At 48.6% G+C, this 16,976-nt stretch overlaps 1 protein-coding gene across 10 annotated transcripts in view; it reads left to right on the plus strand.

Annotated features, from left to right (window-relative positions):
* Nucleotides 1–16,976, plus strand: part of rapgef2b (Rap guanine nucleotide exchange factor 2b) — a 62,745-nt gene that overhangs the window by 33,036 nt on the left and 12,733 nt on the right. For 7 of the 10 annotated variants that reach the window (XM_030367702.1, XM_030367703.1, XM_030367705.1 and 4 more), the window contains 12 exons: nucleotides 4,313–4,444; nucleotides 8,526–8,703; nucleotides 9,712–9,848; nucleotides 10,217–10,375; nucleotides 10,487–10,639; nucleotides 11,681–11,845; nucleotides 12,295–12,402; nucleotides 13,000–13,203; nucleotides 13,300–13,408; nucleotides 13,566–13,726; nucleotides 14,605–14,723; nucleotides 15,496–15,653. In XM_030367702.1, coding sequence (XP_030223562.1) covers nucleotides 4,313–4,444; nucleotides 8,526–8,703; nucleotides 9,712–9,848; nucleotides 10,217–10,375; nucleotides 10,487–10,639; nucleotides 11,681–11,845; nucleotides 12,295–12,402; nucleotides 13,000–13,203; nucleotides 13,300–13,408; nucleotides 13,566–13,726; nucleotides 14,605–14,723; nucleotides 15,496–15,653 — 1,783 coding nt within the window. Of the gene's footprint in view, nucleotides 1–801; nucleotides 2,002–4,312; nucleotides 4,445–8,525; nucleotides 8,704–9,711; nucleotides 9,849–10,216; nucleotides 10,376–10,486; nucleotides 10,640–11,680; nucleotides 11,846–12,294; nucleotides 12,403–12,999; nucleotides 13,204–13,299; nucleotides 13,409–13,565; nucleotides 13,727–14,604; nucleotides 14,724–15,495; nucleotides 15,654–16,976 lie in introns of those variants that run through there. The other 3 variants (XM_030367707.1, XM_030367710.1, XM_030367711.1) reach the window with 2 other exon arrangements.

Consider the following 16,976-nt stretch of genomic DNA (forward strand, 5'->3'; position numbering starts at 1 on the left):
CCCCCCGCCAGCTGGCTTGGAGCAGGCTGAGGCTGGGTTAGCTTGGGGCTAGCATAGCTCTGGGCTACTCCTAGCATAGCTTGTTGATAATGTAGCTTTTGGTCAAACTGCTAGAACCAGGAAACCTGACCGGAGCTAGCCCAGGGGCTAGCATAGAGCCAGCCCAGGGGCTAGCATAGAGCCAGCCCAGGGGCTAGCATAGAGCCAGCCCAGGGGGTAGCATAGAGCAAGCCCAGGGGCTAGCATAGAGCCAGCCCAGGGGCTAGCATAGAGCCAGCCCAGGGGGTAGCATAGAGCAAGCCCAGGGGCTAGCATAGCAGTCGGTACTTCAGACACAAATGTATTGATAACATGTCACTACTGCAACTGGCATCAGTGGATCTGTTACCCAACACACACACACAACCATGCACACACGCATACACACACAGACACACACATCCGAAAGTGACCCGCGACACTGAAGGGGTTCCTGTTTCATAGGTTAAGTACCCAGTCAGAGGTTCAGCCAGGCTGGACCAAGCTACGTAGCTACATAGCATGGAGCGAATGCTTGCGGCTACCTGAAGTGCTATGTGTTGGAGTTAAAAGAGCTCTTCGTAGCTAGAGCTGGATGAATAGAGTCCAACAGAGAGACATTTTAACATGGTTGGTCAGTCTGTTGCAGAGCAGAACCCTCAGCCTGTGATGGTGGTCTGTCTGTCCCTAGTGGAGTCTCTCTCTCTCTGTGTGTGTGTGTGTGTGTGTGTGTGTGTGTGTGTGTGTGTGTGTGTGTGTGTGTGTGTGTGTGTGTGTGTGTGTGTGTGTGTGTGTGTGTGTGTGTGTGTGTGTGTGTGTGTGTTGATGTCCACAGTATTAATGAAGTCCTGTGTAATCAACGTCAGCAGCAAGCTGTCTATAAGAGACATCAGATGAGACTAGGACCCCGACCCTGTGTGGGGGTCTAGATGGAGGGTGTAGGACCCTGTGAGGGGGTCTAGATAGAGGGTCAGGGACCCAGTGAGGGGGTCTAGATAGAGTGTCAGGGACCCCGTGAGGGGGTCTAGAGAGAGGGTCAGGGACCCAGTCAGGGGTCTAGATGGGGGGCTTCTGGACCCTGTGAGGGGGTCTAGATGGAGGCTCTGGTCCTGCTCATTGCTGAGTCGTAGATGCTGTGGATCCTGGTGAATTGACGTGTGGATTAAGGACCAGATGGGTCTGAGCGACCTTGGCTCTCAGATTAATGTCAGCGTAAGAGATTGAGTTTGTCTCTCCCTTAGTGAAATGAGGGTGAGAGGATGAGGTGCAGGTGGTGAGGCGGGCGGCCGCTGGTGTTCTGAAGCCCGAGGGAGGGACTCTAATCCCTTGATCCCCACGAGGTCGCCTCCTTCTGGAATGTTCCCTCACTCCTGGAGCGAGGGAACACACTGTTGTCGTAGTGACGGCTCGTCGTTGGTCCTGTCACGATGACGGAGTTGTCAGGGTGGAGGCCTGCTGCTAGCCAGTTCCTGGTGGAAGCGGTTTCCTGGTGGTAGTTTCCTGGTCATTTCTTGGACGTTTCCTGGTGATGGTAGTTTCCTGGTGGTGGTCGTTTCCTGGTCGGTTCTTGGGGGTGGTAGTTTCCTGGTAGTTTGCTGTAGTTTTCTGGTTGTGGTAGTTTCCTGGTTGTGGTCGTTTCCTGGAGGTGGTAGTTTCCTGGTAGTTTCCTGTTAGTGGTACTTTCCTGGTCGTTTCCTGGTCGTTTGTTGATAGTTTCCTGGTGGCAGTCCCCCTGGCCGGTGCAGTGGTCTTAAGGCGCTTGTTAGCCGGGTGTCAGCGCGCGGCGGCTCCAGGATCTGGGTCATTAGCTGTAATCTGAGGAGCAACATCGACGTGGGGCTACACGGAGACGGGCGAGATTTAGCGCGGGTTTAATCCACGGGCGACAGCTGACAGCCAATACCCTGGCTCCGGGTTCCTCCTCTGGCTTCAGTAGGTCACCAGGGATCTGTACAGCATAGGCGTGCTTACAGCCAAGCTAAGGTAGGAGGCTAACCATGTAGCTGTGTGATGTATAGTGCAGGTGGATAACCATGTAGCTCTGTGAGTGTTGTGATGAGAAGTGTAGGAGGCTAACCATGTAGCTGTTTAGCTCTGTGTGATGTTAAGATTAGGAAGCTAACCATGATGCTATGTGAATGTTGTGATGTATGTGCAGGATGCTAACCATGTATGATATTTCCTGATGTAGCCTGAACTGCGTAGCGGTGCCCAGTGGCTAGCATAGCTTAGCGTAGCGGCAACGGTGCGTGGATCAGTTTCTGAGGAAGCGGGTCAGAGGGGGCCGGCTTATTGACCGCCCCCGGATGACCTGATTAGAGAGAGAAAGGACTGTGGCCCCGCCCCTCCAGAGGGCGGGGCCAGTAGAACACAGACCATCAGGACCAGTAGAACACAGACCATCAGGACCAGTAGAACACAGACCATCAGGACCAGTAGAACACAGACCATCAAGACCAGTAGAACACAGACCATCAGGACCAGTAGAACAAAGACCATCAGGACCAGTAGAACACAGACCATCAGGACCAGTGGAACACAGACCATCAGGACCAGTAGAACACAGACCATCAGGACCAGTGGAACACAGACCATCAGGACCAGTGGAACACAGACCATCAGGACCAGTAGAACACAGACCATCAGGACCAGTAGAACAAAGACCATCAGGACCAGTGGTACACAGACCATCAGGACCAGTGGAACACAGACCATCAGGACCAGTAGAACACAGACCATCAGGACCAGTAGAACAAAGACCATCAGGACCAGTGGAACACAGACCATCAGGTCCAGTGGAACACAGACCATCAGGACCAGTAGAACAAAGACCATCAGGACCAGTAGTACACAGACCATCAGGACCAGTGGAACACAGATCATCAGGACCAGTAGAACACAGACCATCAGGACCAGTAGAACACAGACCATCAGGACCAGTAGAACACAGACCATCAGGACCAGTAGAACCAGCCTCTACGGAGGTCATGTCTGGTGTGTATTTAGCAGCTGGAAATAGAAGCTGTTGATTGGTCTGCGTAGCACAGTGCTGTCCGGGGGGGGGGGGGGGTGAGAGAGGGAGAAAGAGAGAGTTCAGTAGCGTTGGAGAGGAAGGTGGTGTTCAATCAGCTACGTCACGCGGTGTTATCATTCAGAGGTGCTTGAAGTCTTCTGAAGCGGGGTGTTTGAGGGTTGTAAATATTCTGCATCCGGAGGTTCAGGGGCTGAATAAAACATCCGACCATGAAATATTCATCTCTGGGTGTTTGAAGCGGGTTAGTGGCGTCTTTAAGGACCTCCAGGTCAGCGTGAAAGGCCTCCTTCCATAGATTCATGGAAATAACGTAAACATGCAGAATCACAACGCCTGAAATGAGTCCTTAGAAAGTGATGGTTCTTCATTTCTCTGCTCTGCTCCGGAGAGTAGATGATCACAGCTCTGTCTGTAGAGCTGTCTGTAGACTGCTCTACTGCTGATCAGAGAGCAGATGATCAGTGCTCTGTCTGTAGAGCTGTCTGTAGACTGCTCTACTGCTGATCAGAGAGCAGATGATCAGTGCTCTGTCTGTAGAGCTGTCTGTAGACTGCTCTACTGCTGATCAGAGAGCAGATGATCAGTGCTCTGTCTGTAGAGCTGTCTGTAGACTGCTCTACTGCTGATCAGAGAGCAGATGATCAGTGCTCTGTCTGTAGAGCTGTCTGTAGACTGCTCTACTGCTGATCAGAGAGCAGATGATCAGTGCTCTGTCTGTAGAGCTGTCTGTAGACTGCTCTACTGCTGATCAGAGAGCAGATGATCAGTGCTCTGTCTGTAGACTGCTCTACTGCTGATCAGAGAGCAGATGATCAGTGCTCTGTCTGTAGAGCTGTCTGTAGACTGCTCTACTGCTGATCAGAGAGCAGATGATCAGTGCTCTGTCTGTAGACTGTTCTACTGCTGATCAGAGAGCAGATGATCAGTGCTCTGTCTGTAGAGCTGTCAGTCGACTGCTCTGTGTAGAGCTGTGTGTCCAGTTGGTTCGCACTGGGTTGGGGGTTAGACTCCAGGCCAACAGGTTCTTAGTGTACAGATCTCGACCTTCTGTCTGTCACTGTGAACACATGAGCCAGTGACTCCATGAGTGGGAACTAGTGAGTGAATGAGTGAGTCGGAGCTGAGTGAGTGGGTGACTGAGTGGGTGCTAGGTTCTCACGTGAATGGATGGTGACTGAGTGAGTCCCAGGCAGCGTGTGTGTGTGGAGCGCTCTGACCAGGGATGTGTGTGTCTGTATGTGTGTGTGTGTGCGTGTGCAGCTCCCTGCAGACCTGGCCCGGCTCCACCTGGCCGATGGCCCTCACTCCCAGGTGACACACGGCTCCTCCAGCCAATCAGGATGTAGTGTCACCAGTGACTCTGGGAGCAGCAGCCTATCAGACCTTTACCAGGTAAGCCCCTCCTCCCAGAGAGACTAACCAATCATAACCTAGTTAGATAACTAGTTAATTAGCACCCAGCCCCGTAACCATGATGAAGGTCTGAAGCTCTGGTTCATGTTCACTCACTCACTCAGTCATAAGTACACACTCTCTCTTCCTCAACACTCACGCCCTCCTGTGTCAGTTGACGGGTGTTAAAGCTATTAGAAGCTTAGCTCCCTGCCCTCAGCCTATTGGCTGTTACACCGTCACCTGCTGGAGAGGGGAAACAGAGTGTGTGTGTGTGTGTGTGTGTGAAACATAGTCTCCCTCTTCCTCTCAGTGTATAAATAGTCATGTTTGTTATCTGCACAGCTCTCTCTCTCTCTCTCTCTCTCTCTCTCTCTCTCTCTCTCTCTCTCTCTCTCTCTCTCTCTCTCTCTCTCTCTCTCTCTCTCTCTCTCTCTCTCTCTCTCTCTCTCTCTCTCTCTCTCTCTCTGGTGGTAACATTCTCTTGGATCACCATTCTCTAATGTAGTTGGACGATGTTAAGTGCTGGTTTATCACCAGCCTGTGTTTTTATCTCTCCATTCTATCGGTGCTTTATACCAGAGCGCCACAGTGTTTGACTGGAGGTCAGGGGACAGATCTATGGTATCTAGATCTATCATTCATCACTAGAGCTGCACATCGCTGGCTGTGTGGGCGGGGAGCGTGTGGGCAGAACGTCTGGCTCAACAAAGACTGCTGGTTCTATGAGTGTCCCTGAGCAAGGCACCTCACCCCATCTGCTCCTCTGAGCTGAGTGTGGAGGTGTATGAAGGGGTGATTTGGCGTATGAATGAGTGAATGGGTGTGTGTGTGTGTGTGTGTGTGTTGTGCGTTGCTGGGAGTGACCACAGGTCACTGGGCGCTACATGCTGCCCAGCTGAACTCTGGCTGTGCCTCAGCATCCTGACTGGTGTGACTGTGGATCCCAGCCCAGACCGGTGACCTGTCAGCCACAGGGGTCAGAGACTGGGACTCAGGACTCAAGAGTCCGCCAGTTGTGAAGACCTGTACTTATGGTCTCCTGGTTCTCAGAGTCCACTACACACACACACACACACACACACACACACACACACACACACACACACACACACACACACACACACACACACACACACACACACACACACACACACACACACACACACACACACACACCAGTGGCGGCTGGTCGTTTTTAAAGTGAGGGAGGAAGGACCGCGCGCTTGTTGCCATTGGCCTGCTTGCACTGTTGGTGTATGGTGGCATAAGAATGTGAGACTCAAGTTGTTTCAGGGTGTTTTGGTGAACTACAAAATAGTAGGGAGGGATAGTTATGTGAATAAATTTGATATAAAGCCACCAGTGGCATCACTGTAATTTGAAAGCTGGTGGGCAGCAAGTATTGGAAATGGACTACAAGGGCAGAAGGAAAGGATGCAAAGCCCATTAGTCAAATCAGGCCTACTCTTGATTTGTAAAAGTAAATCTGGGCCTATTTTTGCCCTCAATGAATGAAGTTATTGGTTGTAATTTAGCTATGTTTATTTTCAGGTACAATTGTTTTAAGAAAAGACTGACCAAAAGTGATGCCATTTAAAATGCATCATGCTCTGAATCATTCACCCTTTCCACACCATTTCCACAATATCAAACAGAACGGTCAGAGTAGCAAACTAGCAAAAGAACGAGAACATTATTCTAGATTCAACCTGATCTATACTAGGCATGGTGCCTAGCAAGGAAAGTCGCATAGCAGCACCAACGTGAACTTGACACTAGTTGTGGCGTTTGGTTGCCCTATCAAGATTTTTCACATCAGGGAAACCATGAACAGCCCACGTTGGAGATTTACCATTATTCATTAGCAAACAGGGCCAGCAATACAGTCGATTGCTAGTAATGCTACCAGTAAGCCATGAGTACCTAGCAAACCATGTAGCACCCACAACACTGACGTTGCCATTACTTTTGGTGATCTCGATTTTGCGAAGTGGTCTACCTTTTTCTTTGGTCGCTAACTTAGCACTGTAACTCAATGAATAGAATGCTTTGTGTAATTAAACATGAACAATGTCCTCTGTTTCCATTGTACACTTTTGCATATGTTAGAATCTCGTTATCCTTCAGATGATTTCACCTGCTTTGCGTCTCTTAGACAGAGCGGCAATGCGGGCAGAGCGGGTTGGTTTGTTATCGACAGCGTTGCCAGATTGGGTAAATTTCCCGCCCAATGATAATTTTCCCAACCTAAAGCGGTTAAAAGTAGCCCAATTGGGTGGGAAATCTGCCCAATCTGGCAACACTGCTCACCTGCCAGGGATCCTGCTGTTTGGTTCATAGCGCAGCGCGACTAGATTTCTGCGCGAATCAGACGCCTGTAAGGTCACACCAACTCAGAGGAGGACTTTCCTCCTCTCTCCCATTGAAACCCATGTTATTCACCGGCCGCCAGTACTTTCTGAGAAATGAATGGGAGTCAACGGAGGCTGAGGGAGGACCTTCCTCCCTGAAGTAATTGTCAAAAGGCGATAGGGGGTGCTAATGTCCCTTTACCCAGGGAAACAAACATTATATTCAAAGGCATTAAAGTAGTCATATTTAAGGGCATTAATTCATAACAGTAGTCTGGGCAATCTACATTTTTTATTCTCAACAATGTAAAGGAGGATCTTCCTCCCTCTCCTCAATGGAGAAGCCTCCACTGACACACACACACACACACACACACACACACACAGACACACACACACCCCCTGTCATCTTGACGGAGGACTTCTAGTTGTACTACTGGAGTACTAGCAGTACTTCTAGTTGTACTACTACAGTACTAGTTATACTACTGGAGTACTCAGAACAGCTACTGATCGCGACGTTGTCAGGTGTTATTAGTGATGTATGATTCTTATGTTAAACCTTATTATCACTGATGTTGATGGTCAATCAGAGGGGCGTGGCCTGGCTTTGTGTCTCTAAGCCCCTCCCCCTCTGGCCCTAGCCCCGCCCTGCCACGCCTGGCTTGGTGACAGCTGGCCAATCGCAGGCTGTTTTGAATCATTGATGATGGCACTTTGGTCACATGGTGTTTCAGGAGCAGGGGGGGGAGCAGGGAGGAGGAGGAGGGTTGATGAAGAGGAGGAAGGGCAGGTCATTTGAGGAGGAGGAGGAGGAGGAGGAGCAGGTAATTCGAGGAGGAAGAGATGCGTTTGTACCGACTGTTTTTTTTTGGTTCTTCTAAAGCTCTGGATGTGGTCCAGTGTGTTCAGGTACCGAGATCTACCCTCTATATCTCTATATCTGTCTCTCTTTAGATCTCTATATCACCTCATCTATCTGTCTCTCTAGATCTCTATATCACCTTATCTATCTGTCTCTCTCTAGATCTCTATATCACCTTATCTATCTGTCTCTCTCTAGATCTCTATATCACCTTATCTATCTGTCTCTCTCTAGATCTCTATATCACCTTATCTATCCCCCTAGATCTCTATATAACCTTATTTATCTCCCTTGATCTCTCTATATCACCTTATCTATCCCTCTAGATCCCTCTATATCACCTTATCTATCTCACTCTATATATATCTCCTTATCCATCTATCACCCTATATCTCCATATAACTTTATCTCCCTATGTCTCAATCTATCTCTCTCTATATCTCTCTACATCTACATCTTGTGTCTGTGTACAGTGTGTAGTGTTCCTGTGTAGTGTGTCTGTGTACAGTGTGTCTGCGTGTAGTGTGTGAGCAGTGTGTCTGTGAGCAGCAGGTAGGGCAGGAACACACAGGATTGTCAGTTATTTCGGTAGATGTGACATCGTGTTTCTGTGTTTGCACATGGCGGTGGAGCTGATGAGATGAAGGGTGGAGCAGGTGGAGCTGATAAGATGAAGGGTGGAGGAGGTATCTGCTGCTGACCTCTGACCTCATGTGCTGATGTGCTGTGTGTCCTGGTTTGGAACACTATCCTCGTTCGACCAACAGACCAAACTCTATCCTTTAACACATCTCTCTCTCTCTCTCTCTCTCTCTCTCTCTCTCTCTCTCTCCCCCTCCCTCCCCCTCCCTCCCTCCCCCAGGCGACTGAGGGTGACAGCGGGGACATGGACCTCAGTGGTCTCCCTGAGACCGCCGTGGACTCTGAGGAAGACGATGATGAGGAGGAGCTGGAGCGGGCGTCGGACCCCCTGATGAGCCGGGACATCGTGAGGGACTGCCTGGAGAAAGACCCCATGGACCGGACCGACGACGACATCGGTGGGTTCTGGTCCTGGTTCTGGTTCTGGTCCTTGTTCTGGGGAAGAGGAACAGCAGTCTGTCTCACTGGTCTGTCTGGGCAGCCTCATATGAGGAGGATACAGCCACCCCTCCCCCCCCCCCCCCCCTTGTGTTTTCTAGGTCACCCCTCCTCTCCCTCCCACCACATTAAACTTTCATCGCCGCCTCGCGCACGCCTCTGTTGCCGTGCCAACCCCAGGTCAGCCCAGCCCAGACTACCGCTGGGGGAGGGGGCGGGTGTTGGGGTCCCTGGGTTCAGTCTGAGTTCTGTAGCGTCTTAGCTTAGCAGCACTCTGCCCAGCGGAGCCTAGCTCCCACGGCCCTGGAGTTAAGGGGCACTGTGATGCTAGCTCCCAGAGCCCTGGAGTTAAGGGGTGCTGTGATGCTAGCTCCCAGAGCCCTGGAGTTATGGGGTGCTGTGATGCTAGCTCCCAGAGTCCTGGAGTTAAGGGGTACAGTGAGGCTAGCTCCCAGAGCCCTGGAGTTAAGGGGCTCTGTGATGCTTGCTGCCAGACTACAGATCAGATCCCTTATGGGCGGCCTGACGGCTCCAGTTGGTTGGACCAGGGGGGTCAGAGGTCATATCGACCGAGGCATCAGAGCGGAGCAGCTAGGAGACAAGCTTTCACTGGAGGTTGTTCATGGTCGCAATCAGACCGCTCTCATGCATGCCCTCACGTGCACGCTCCTGTCCAACATGAGATCAGACTGTCCTCTGTCTCCTCTGGCTGTCAGGAATCATCTCAACCTCTCTCTCTCTTTCTTGTACCTCGCTCTCTTTCTCCTTACTTCTTCATCTCTCTCTCTCTCTCTCCTCTCTCTCGCTCTCGCTCTCTCTCTATTGCTCTCCCTCTCTCTCTGGCGCTCTCCCTCCTGACCTGTCTCTCTCTCTCCTGACCTGTCTCTCTCTCTCCTGACCTGTCTCTCTCACTCTCTCTCTACCGCTCTCTCCCTCTCTCTCCTGACCTGTGTCTCTCTCTCCTTCAGAACAACTGCTGGAGTTCATGCACCAGCTGCCGGCCTTCGCCAACATGACGATGTCCGTGCGCCGTGAGCTATGTGCGGTGATGGTGTTCGCCGTGGTGGAGCGCGCCGGCACCGCCGTGCTCAACGACGGAGAGGAGGTGGGTGTGTCTACAACATGTTGTGTCTATAACATGTTGTGTCATTGTGTATATAACATGTTGTGTTGTGTATAGCATGTTGTGTATACAACATGTTGTGATGTGTATAACATGTTGTGATGTGTATAACATGTTGTGATATGTATAACATGTTGAGTATATAGCTTGTTTTAGCATTGTGTATAGAACATATTGTATATAGAACATGTTTTATAACATGTGTGTATAACATGTTGTGTTGTATGTATAACATGTTGTGTTGTGTGTGTGTGTGTGTGTAACATGTTTAACATGTGTTGTGTGTATAACATGTTTGATAACATTTTGCGTGTATATAACATGTTGTTTAACATGTTGTGCTGCTCCAGCTGGACTCGTGGTCGGTGATCCTGAACGGCTCGGTGGAGGTGCTCCACCCAGAGGGCCGGGCGGAGATCCTCTGCATGGGGAACAGCTTCGGGGTCAGCCCCACCCTGGAGAAGGAGTTCATGAAGGGGGTGATGAAGACCAAGGTGGACGACTGTCAGGTACAGACTGACAGGCAGACAGACAGTCAGACAGACAGTCAGACAGACAGACATTGTTTTGGGTGCAGATGGGTGGTGTCTAACCCCTGGTTTGGTTTGTTTTGGGTGTAGTTTGTGTGCATTGCGCAGCAGGACTACTGCTGCATCCTGAATCAGGTGGAGAAGAACATGCAGAAGGTGGAGGAAGAGGGCGAGATCGTCATGGTGAAGGAGCACCGAGAGCTGGACCGGACCGGGACCCGCAAGGGCCACATCGTCATCAAGGTGAAGACCCCCTCAGAGACCAGCTAGGACCCGGTCCCTCAGAGACCAGCTAAGACCTGGGCTGCATCCGAATACTCATACTTGCATACTATATAGTATGCATTTTGTAGTATGCGAAAAATATAGCGCGTCCGAATACTCAGTGCGCATTCTGTAGTACGGAAGACGTTTCCGAATGCGTACTACCGCCAAAGTAAACCACGGACCTCACTACGCTATCCCACAATGCAACCGGAGTCTGGTAACAAACGAAGAAGAGATGGCTGACCCGACACCACCAACAGCGGCTTTTTATTTTTGTGTGTGTGTGTGTGTGTGTGTGTGTGTGTGTGTGTGTGTGTGTGTGTGTGTGTGTGTGTGTGTGTGTGTGTGTGTGTGTGTGTGCGTGTTCAATAAAAAAGGAAAAATTAACTTCAATCGTCTTTTTCACGGAGTAACAAATAACTGTAAATGTATTATTATTCCAAAAAAATGACTTACCAAATGTCCACATATTTACATCATAACCTGCCGGTAAGTCGCTCTACGAGATGACCGACGACGACGCCTTCTAGCAGCGATATCCATTTCAAGAGCCATTCGCGTAGAAAGAGACATTTTTTATTTAATAGCAACGATTACAAGACGGAAAACAGGTACATTTTGCCGCCATCTGGGGGGAGATACGTCATCTCCAAACATCCGGTGGAGTTTCGGCGGTGTTCGGAAGCGTTCGGAGGCGTTCTACGCATAGCTGTAGACCGTACTACACAGTCAAGTGTAGTATGGTCAAGTAGTAGACACTGGACAGAAATAGTATGTACTAAGTATTCGCATGCAGTCCTGGTCACCCAGAGACCAGCTAGGACCTGGTCACCCAGAGACCAGCTAGGACCCGGTCCCCCAGAGACCAGCTAGGACCCGGTCCCCCAGAGACCAGCTAGGACCCGGTCCCCCAGAGACCTGCTAGGACCTATAAAATATCTGGTAATTGTTCTTGACAATAACAATCCTCCTCCTCTTCCTCCTCTTCCTCGTCCTCCTCCTCTTCCTCGTCCTCAGGGTACGACGGAGCGTCTGACGATGCACCTGGTGGAGGAGCACTCGGTGGTGGACCCCACCTACATCGAGGACTTCCTGCTGACCTACCGCACCTTCCTGTCCAGCCCCATGGTGGTCGGCAAGAAGCTGCTGGAGTGGTTCCACGACCCCAGCCTCAGGGACAAGGTAGGGGTCGAGACCTTTCCCCTCTAACCCTCAGCCTCAGGGACAAGGTAGGGGTCACAACCTTTCCGCTCTAACCCTCAACCTCAGGGACAAGGTAGGGGTCACAACCTTTCACCTCTAACCCCCAGCCTCAGGGACAAGGTAGGGTTCAAGACCTTTCACCTCTTACCCCAGCCTCAGGGACAAGGTAGGGGTCACGACCTTTCACCTCTAACCCCCAGCCTCAGGGACAAGGTAGGGTTCACGACCTTTCACCTCTAACACCCAGCCTCAGGGACAAGGTAGTGGTCACGACCTATCACCTCTAACCCCCAGCCTCAGGGATAAGGTAGGGGTCACAACCTTTCACCTATGACCCCAAGTCTCCTAGGTTACGTGTGTTGACGGTCTTTCTCCTAGGTGACGTGTGTTGAGGGTCTCCTAGGTAACGTGTCTTGACGGTCTCCTAGGTAACACGCGTGGTGCTGCTGTGGGTCAACAACCACTTCAACGACTTTGAGGGCGACGCGGCGATGACCCGCTTCCTGGAGGAGTTCGAGAACAACCTGGAGAGAGAGGTGAGAGAGCAGACTGTTATAACATCATAACATAGCATCATAACATGACAACATAACCTAGAACAAAGCATCATGAATAACCTACATCATAACATAGCATCATAACATGACAACATAACCTAGAACAAAGCATCATGAATCACCTATAACATCCTAACATAGCATCATAACATGACAACATAACCTAGAACAAAGCATCATGAAATAACCTATAACATCATAACATAGCATCATAACATAACCTATAACATAGCATCATAACATAGCACCAAAAACAAAACAAAAAACATTTGCACAAGGCAAGCCGATGCACTTCTCCATTTTAAGAGCATTAAAATGAGAACAATTAATGGGACAAAGAAAGGGATGTTTAGCTTAGAAAAAAGATTTGCAATTAATCGTGAGTTAACTGACATTAATGTGATTAATCGCGATTAAATGTTTTAAGCACTTGACAGCACTAATCATAACCTATAACATAACATACCGTTATATCATAACCTATAGCATCATAACATGCCGTTGTATCATAACATCATAACATAGTATCCTAACCTATAACACCATGAGCTTTAACACCTAGCCTTTGTGTTCCAGAGGATGTGCGGCCACCTGCGGCTCCTGAACATTGCGTGCGCGGCGAAGGCGAAGGCCCGCGTGGTGACGCTGACCCGGGCCTCGCGGGACGCCCCGCTGGCCTTCAGCCTGCTGGGGGGGCAGGACAAGGGCTTCAGGGTGTTCATCGACGCCGTGGAGCCCGGGAGCAAGGCAGCAGAGAGCGGCCTGAAGAGGGGAGACCAGGTCAGGGCCAGGGCTCCACCACTCTCACCGTACCAGACGTCTGGAGCAATGACATAAACTCACCTAGTCTGTCTGTCTGTCTGTCTGTCTGTCTAGATCCTGGAGGTCAACGGTCAGAACTTCGAGAACGTCCAGCTGATGAAGGCCAACGAGATCCTGAAGAACAACACCCACCTGTCAATCACGGTGAAGACCAACCTGCTAGGTGAGCGGTCACCGGAAACACAGACCAACCGCAGCCTCTATCCATTTTTAATGTAACATTCATTTGATAAATCTCTCTCTCTCTCCCTCTCTTCCTCTCCCCCTCCCCCTCTCCCCCTCTCTCCCTCCCCTCTCTCTTCCCCCCCCTCCCCCCTCAGTGTTTAAGGACCTCCTGGCCCGCCCGGACCAGGACCCCTCTGAGGGGGAGGTGGAGGAGGAGGTGGAGAGGAAGAACGGCGCCCCCCACCTCCCCAAGATCGGAGACCTGAAGAAGGCCAGCCGCTTCTCCATCCCCGACCTGGCTGTGGACGTGGAGCAGGTCTGCTCTCAACATCACCTTAACATCACATTAACATCACCTACAACATCACATTAACATCACCTACAACATCACATTAACATCACCTTAACATCACCTAGAACATCACAACATCACCTACAATATCACCTAGAACATCACAACGTCACCTACAATATCACAACATCACCATAACATAAACTAGAACTTCCTACCCAGCATCTTAACATGACCTATAACAAACCGAGCATGGTAACATGACCTATAACATCAAACCGAGCATGGTAACATTACCTATAACAAACCGAGCATGGTAACATGACCTATAACATCAAACCGAGCATGGTAACATGACCTATAACAAACCGAGCATGGTAACATGACCTATAACATCAAACCGAGCATGGTAACATTACCTATAACAAACCGAGCATGGTAACATGACCTATAACATCAAACCGAGCATGGTAACATGACCTATAACAAACCGAGCATGGTAACATGATCTATAACATCAAACCGAGCATGGTAACATGACCTATAACAAACCGAGCATGGTAACATGACCTATAACAAACCGAGCATGGTAACAGGACCTATAACATCAAACCGGGCATGGTAACAGGACCTATAACAAACCGAGCATGGTAACAGGACCTATAACATCAAACCGGGCATGGTAACAGGACCTATAACATCAAACCGGGCATGGTAACAGGACCTATAACAAACCGAGCATGGTAACAGGACATATAACAAACCGAGCATGGTAACAGGACCTATAACAAACCGAGCATGGTAACAGGACCTATAACAAACCGAGCATGGTAACAGGACCTATAACAAACCGAGCATGGTAACAGGACCTATAACATGGCTCCCTCCCTCTCTCCCCTCAGGTGCTGGCCCTGGAGAAGAGCAGCAAGAAGGGGAAAGGCGGCACGGTGGGCGGCCGCAACAAGCTCAAGAAGATCTTCGACAAGACACTCACCAGCATCCTGCCCCCAAAGCCCTACAAGTAAACAGCACAACAATAACACAACAACAACACAATAACAATAACACAACGCTCACCAGCATCCTGCCCCCAAAGCCCTACAAGTAAACAACACAACAACAACACAATAATACACAACAACAATAACACAACAACACAATAACACAACGCTCACCAGCATCCTGCCCCCAAAGCCCTACAAGTAAACAACACAACAACACAACATCAACACAATAATACACAACAATACCGCAACAACAACACAAGACAATGCTCACCATCAATAAATAATAATATGCTAGACATATATCAGTAAATATTCATATGCTAGACATGCATCAGTAAGTATTCATATACTAGACGTGTATCAGTAAGTATTCATATACTAGACATACATCAGTAAGTATTCATATACTAGACATGTATCAGTAAGTATTCATATACTAGACATATATTAGTAAATATTAATATACTAGACGTATCAGCATTTTTCATATATCAGTAAGTGTTCATATACTAGATATATATTAGTAGATATTCATATACTAGACATATCAGTATTATTCATATACTAGACATACAGTATATCATTAAGTATTCATATACTAGCACTATAAGTGTGGGCGTGTACCTCTCAGTGTTCACTTCCTCTCAGACAGGCAGTGCTGGTGACATTATTGGATGTATGTTGATGGCTTTGACTCCACCTTTCCCCTACACAACACCGCCCCCTGCCTGCGACCGACAGAACTGCTCCCTCACCCCGCCCGCCCTCTCCCTCCTGTTTCCATAGCGACGTGGCGGTGGGCCAATCGCAGGACGACAGCATCGTGGGTATGAAGCAGTCCAAGCAGATCCCGGCGGCGCTGCCCGTCAGCGGGAACCTGTCCTCCTCCAACCCCGACCTGCTGCAGACACACCATCGCATCCTGGACTTCAACAACCAATCAGGTGAGGGCTGACCGCATGTCACCTGCTCATATACAGTATACTGTGTAAAGTAGGATATATACAGTAGGATGATATACATACAAACCGTATGCAGTATGATATAAACAGCATACAGTATGATATATATACAAACAGTATGCAGTATTATATGTACAGTATTCAGTATGATATATACAGTATACTGGATGATATATAAAGTATACAGTATGATATATACACACACAGTGTGCAGTATGTTATATACAGTATACAGTAGGATATATACAGTATATAGTATTTATATAGACACACAGTATACAGGGTGATGTATACAGTATACAGTATGATATATCCAGTATACAGTATGATATACAGTATTATAGAGATACAGTAAGCAGAATCATATATAAAGAATACAGTTTAATATACAGTATTATACAGTAAACACTAACAGTATGATTTATAGTATTATATATGCAGTATACAGTATGATATATACAGTATACAGTATGATATACAGTATTTTATACAACGGGGGGCTTAAATCCAGCGATCTGATTGGTTCCTAACTGTTGTATAATGAGCGTATACATAACTGCTATGACGCCCAATCATTTTGTGAAAGTTTGCATATCACTCCGCGCCTGGAATTAGAAATGGTTAAAAAAGTATAGAAGTAGTTGTATAAAAGCAATTGCACGGTTCACTGAAGCCTAAAAATATGTTGAATGATGGGAGATGGTGTAAATGTTGTTACTCCGGGAGTGAGCAAGGCGATGGAGAGACTAACGAAAGCTTAGGCACACGGTGAGTGAACTGCTCCATAGGATAAATTGCCGGCGAACCGCTCTAGCCGAGCCTTCTCTCGGAGGGACGCTAAAGTGTGTTGCATAGCGACCGTCGTGCATTTTGAAGGCAGCCAGGAGGGACTACTTTTTTGTATTCTTTAAAAAACAGCTATTTTGACTTTTTTTTTTTTTCTTCACTGACTGAAGTGAGCAATAGCTCACTTCAGTCAGTGGCATGTGCTCATTATACCACTGTGAAGGGGGTCGCCGGCCCTCCGCTGCGCGTCGGGCCAAACAACGCCCCTTAACAGTGGTATAATGAGCACATACCACAGCCTGTCGTGATCTATTGCTTAAATATACATACAGTAAACCATATGATCTATACAGAATACAGTATAACATACAGTATTATATACATACAGTAAACAGTATGATATATAGTATTATATATACAGTATGATATATATATATGCATTATATAGGATTTGATATATACACAGTGTACTGTATGATATACAATATTATATGTATACAGTGTACAGTACGATATACA

Source organism: Gadus morhua, chromosome 10 (assembly GCF_902167405.1).
Source record: "Gadus morhua chromosome 10, gadMor3.0, whole genome shotgun sequence".
NCBI classification, from domain to species: domain Eukaryota; kingdom Metazoa; phylum Chordata; class Actinopteri; order Gadiformes; family Gadidae; genus Gadus; species Gadus morhua.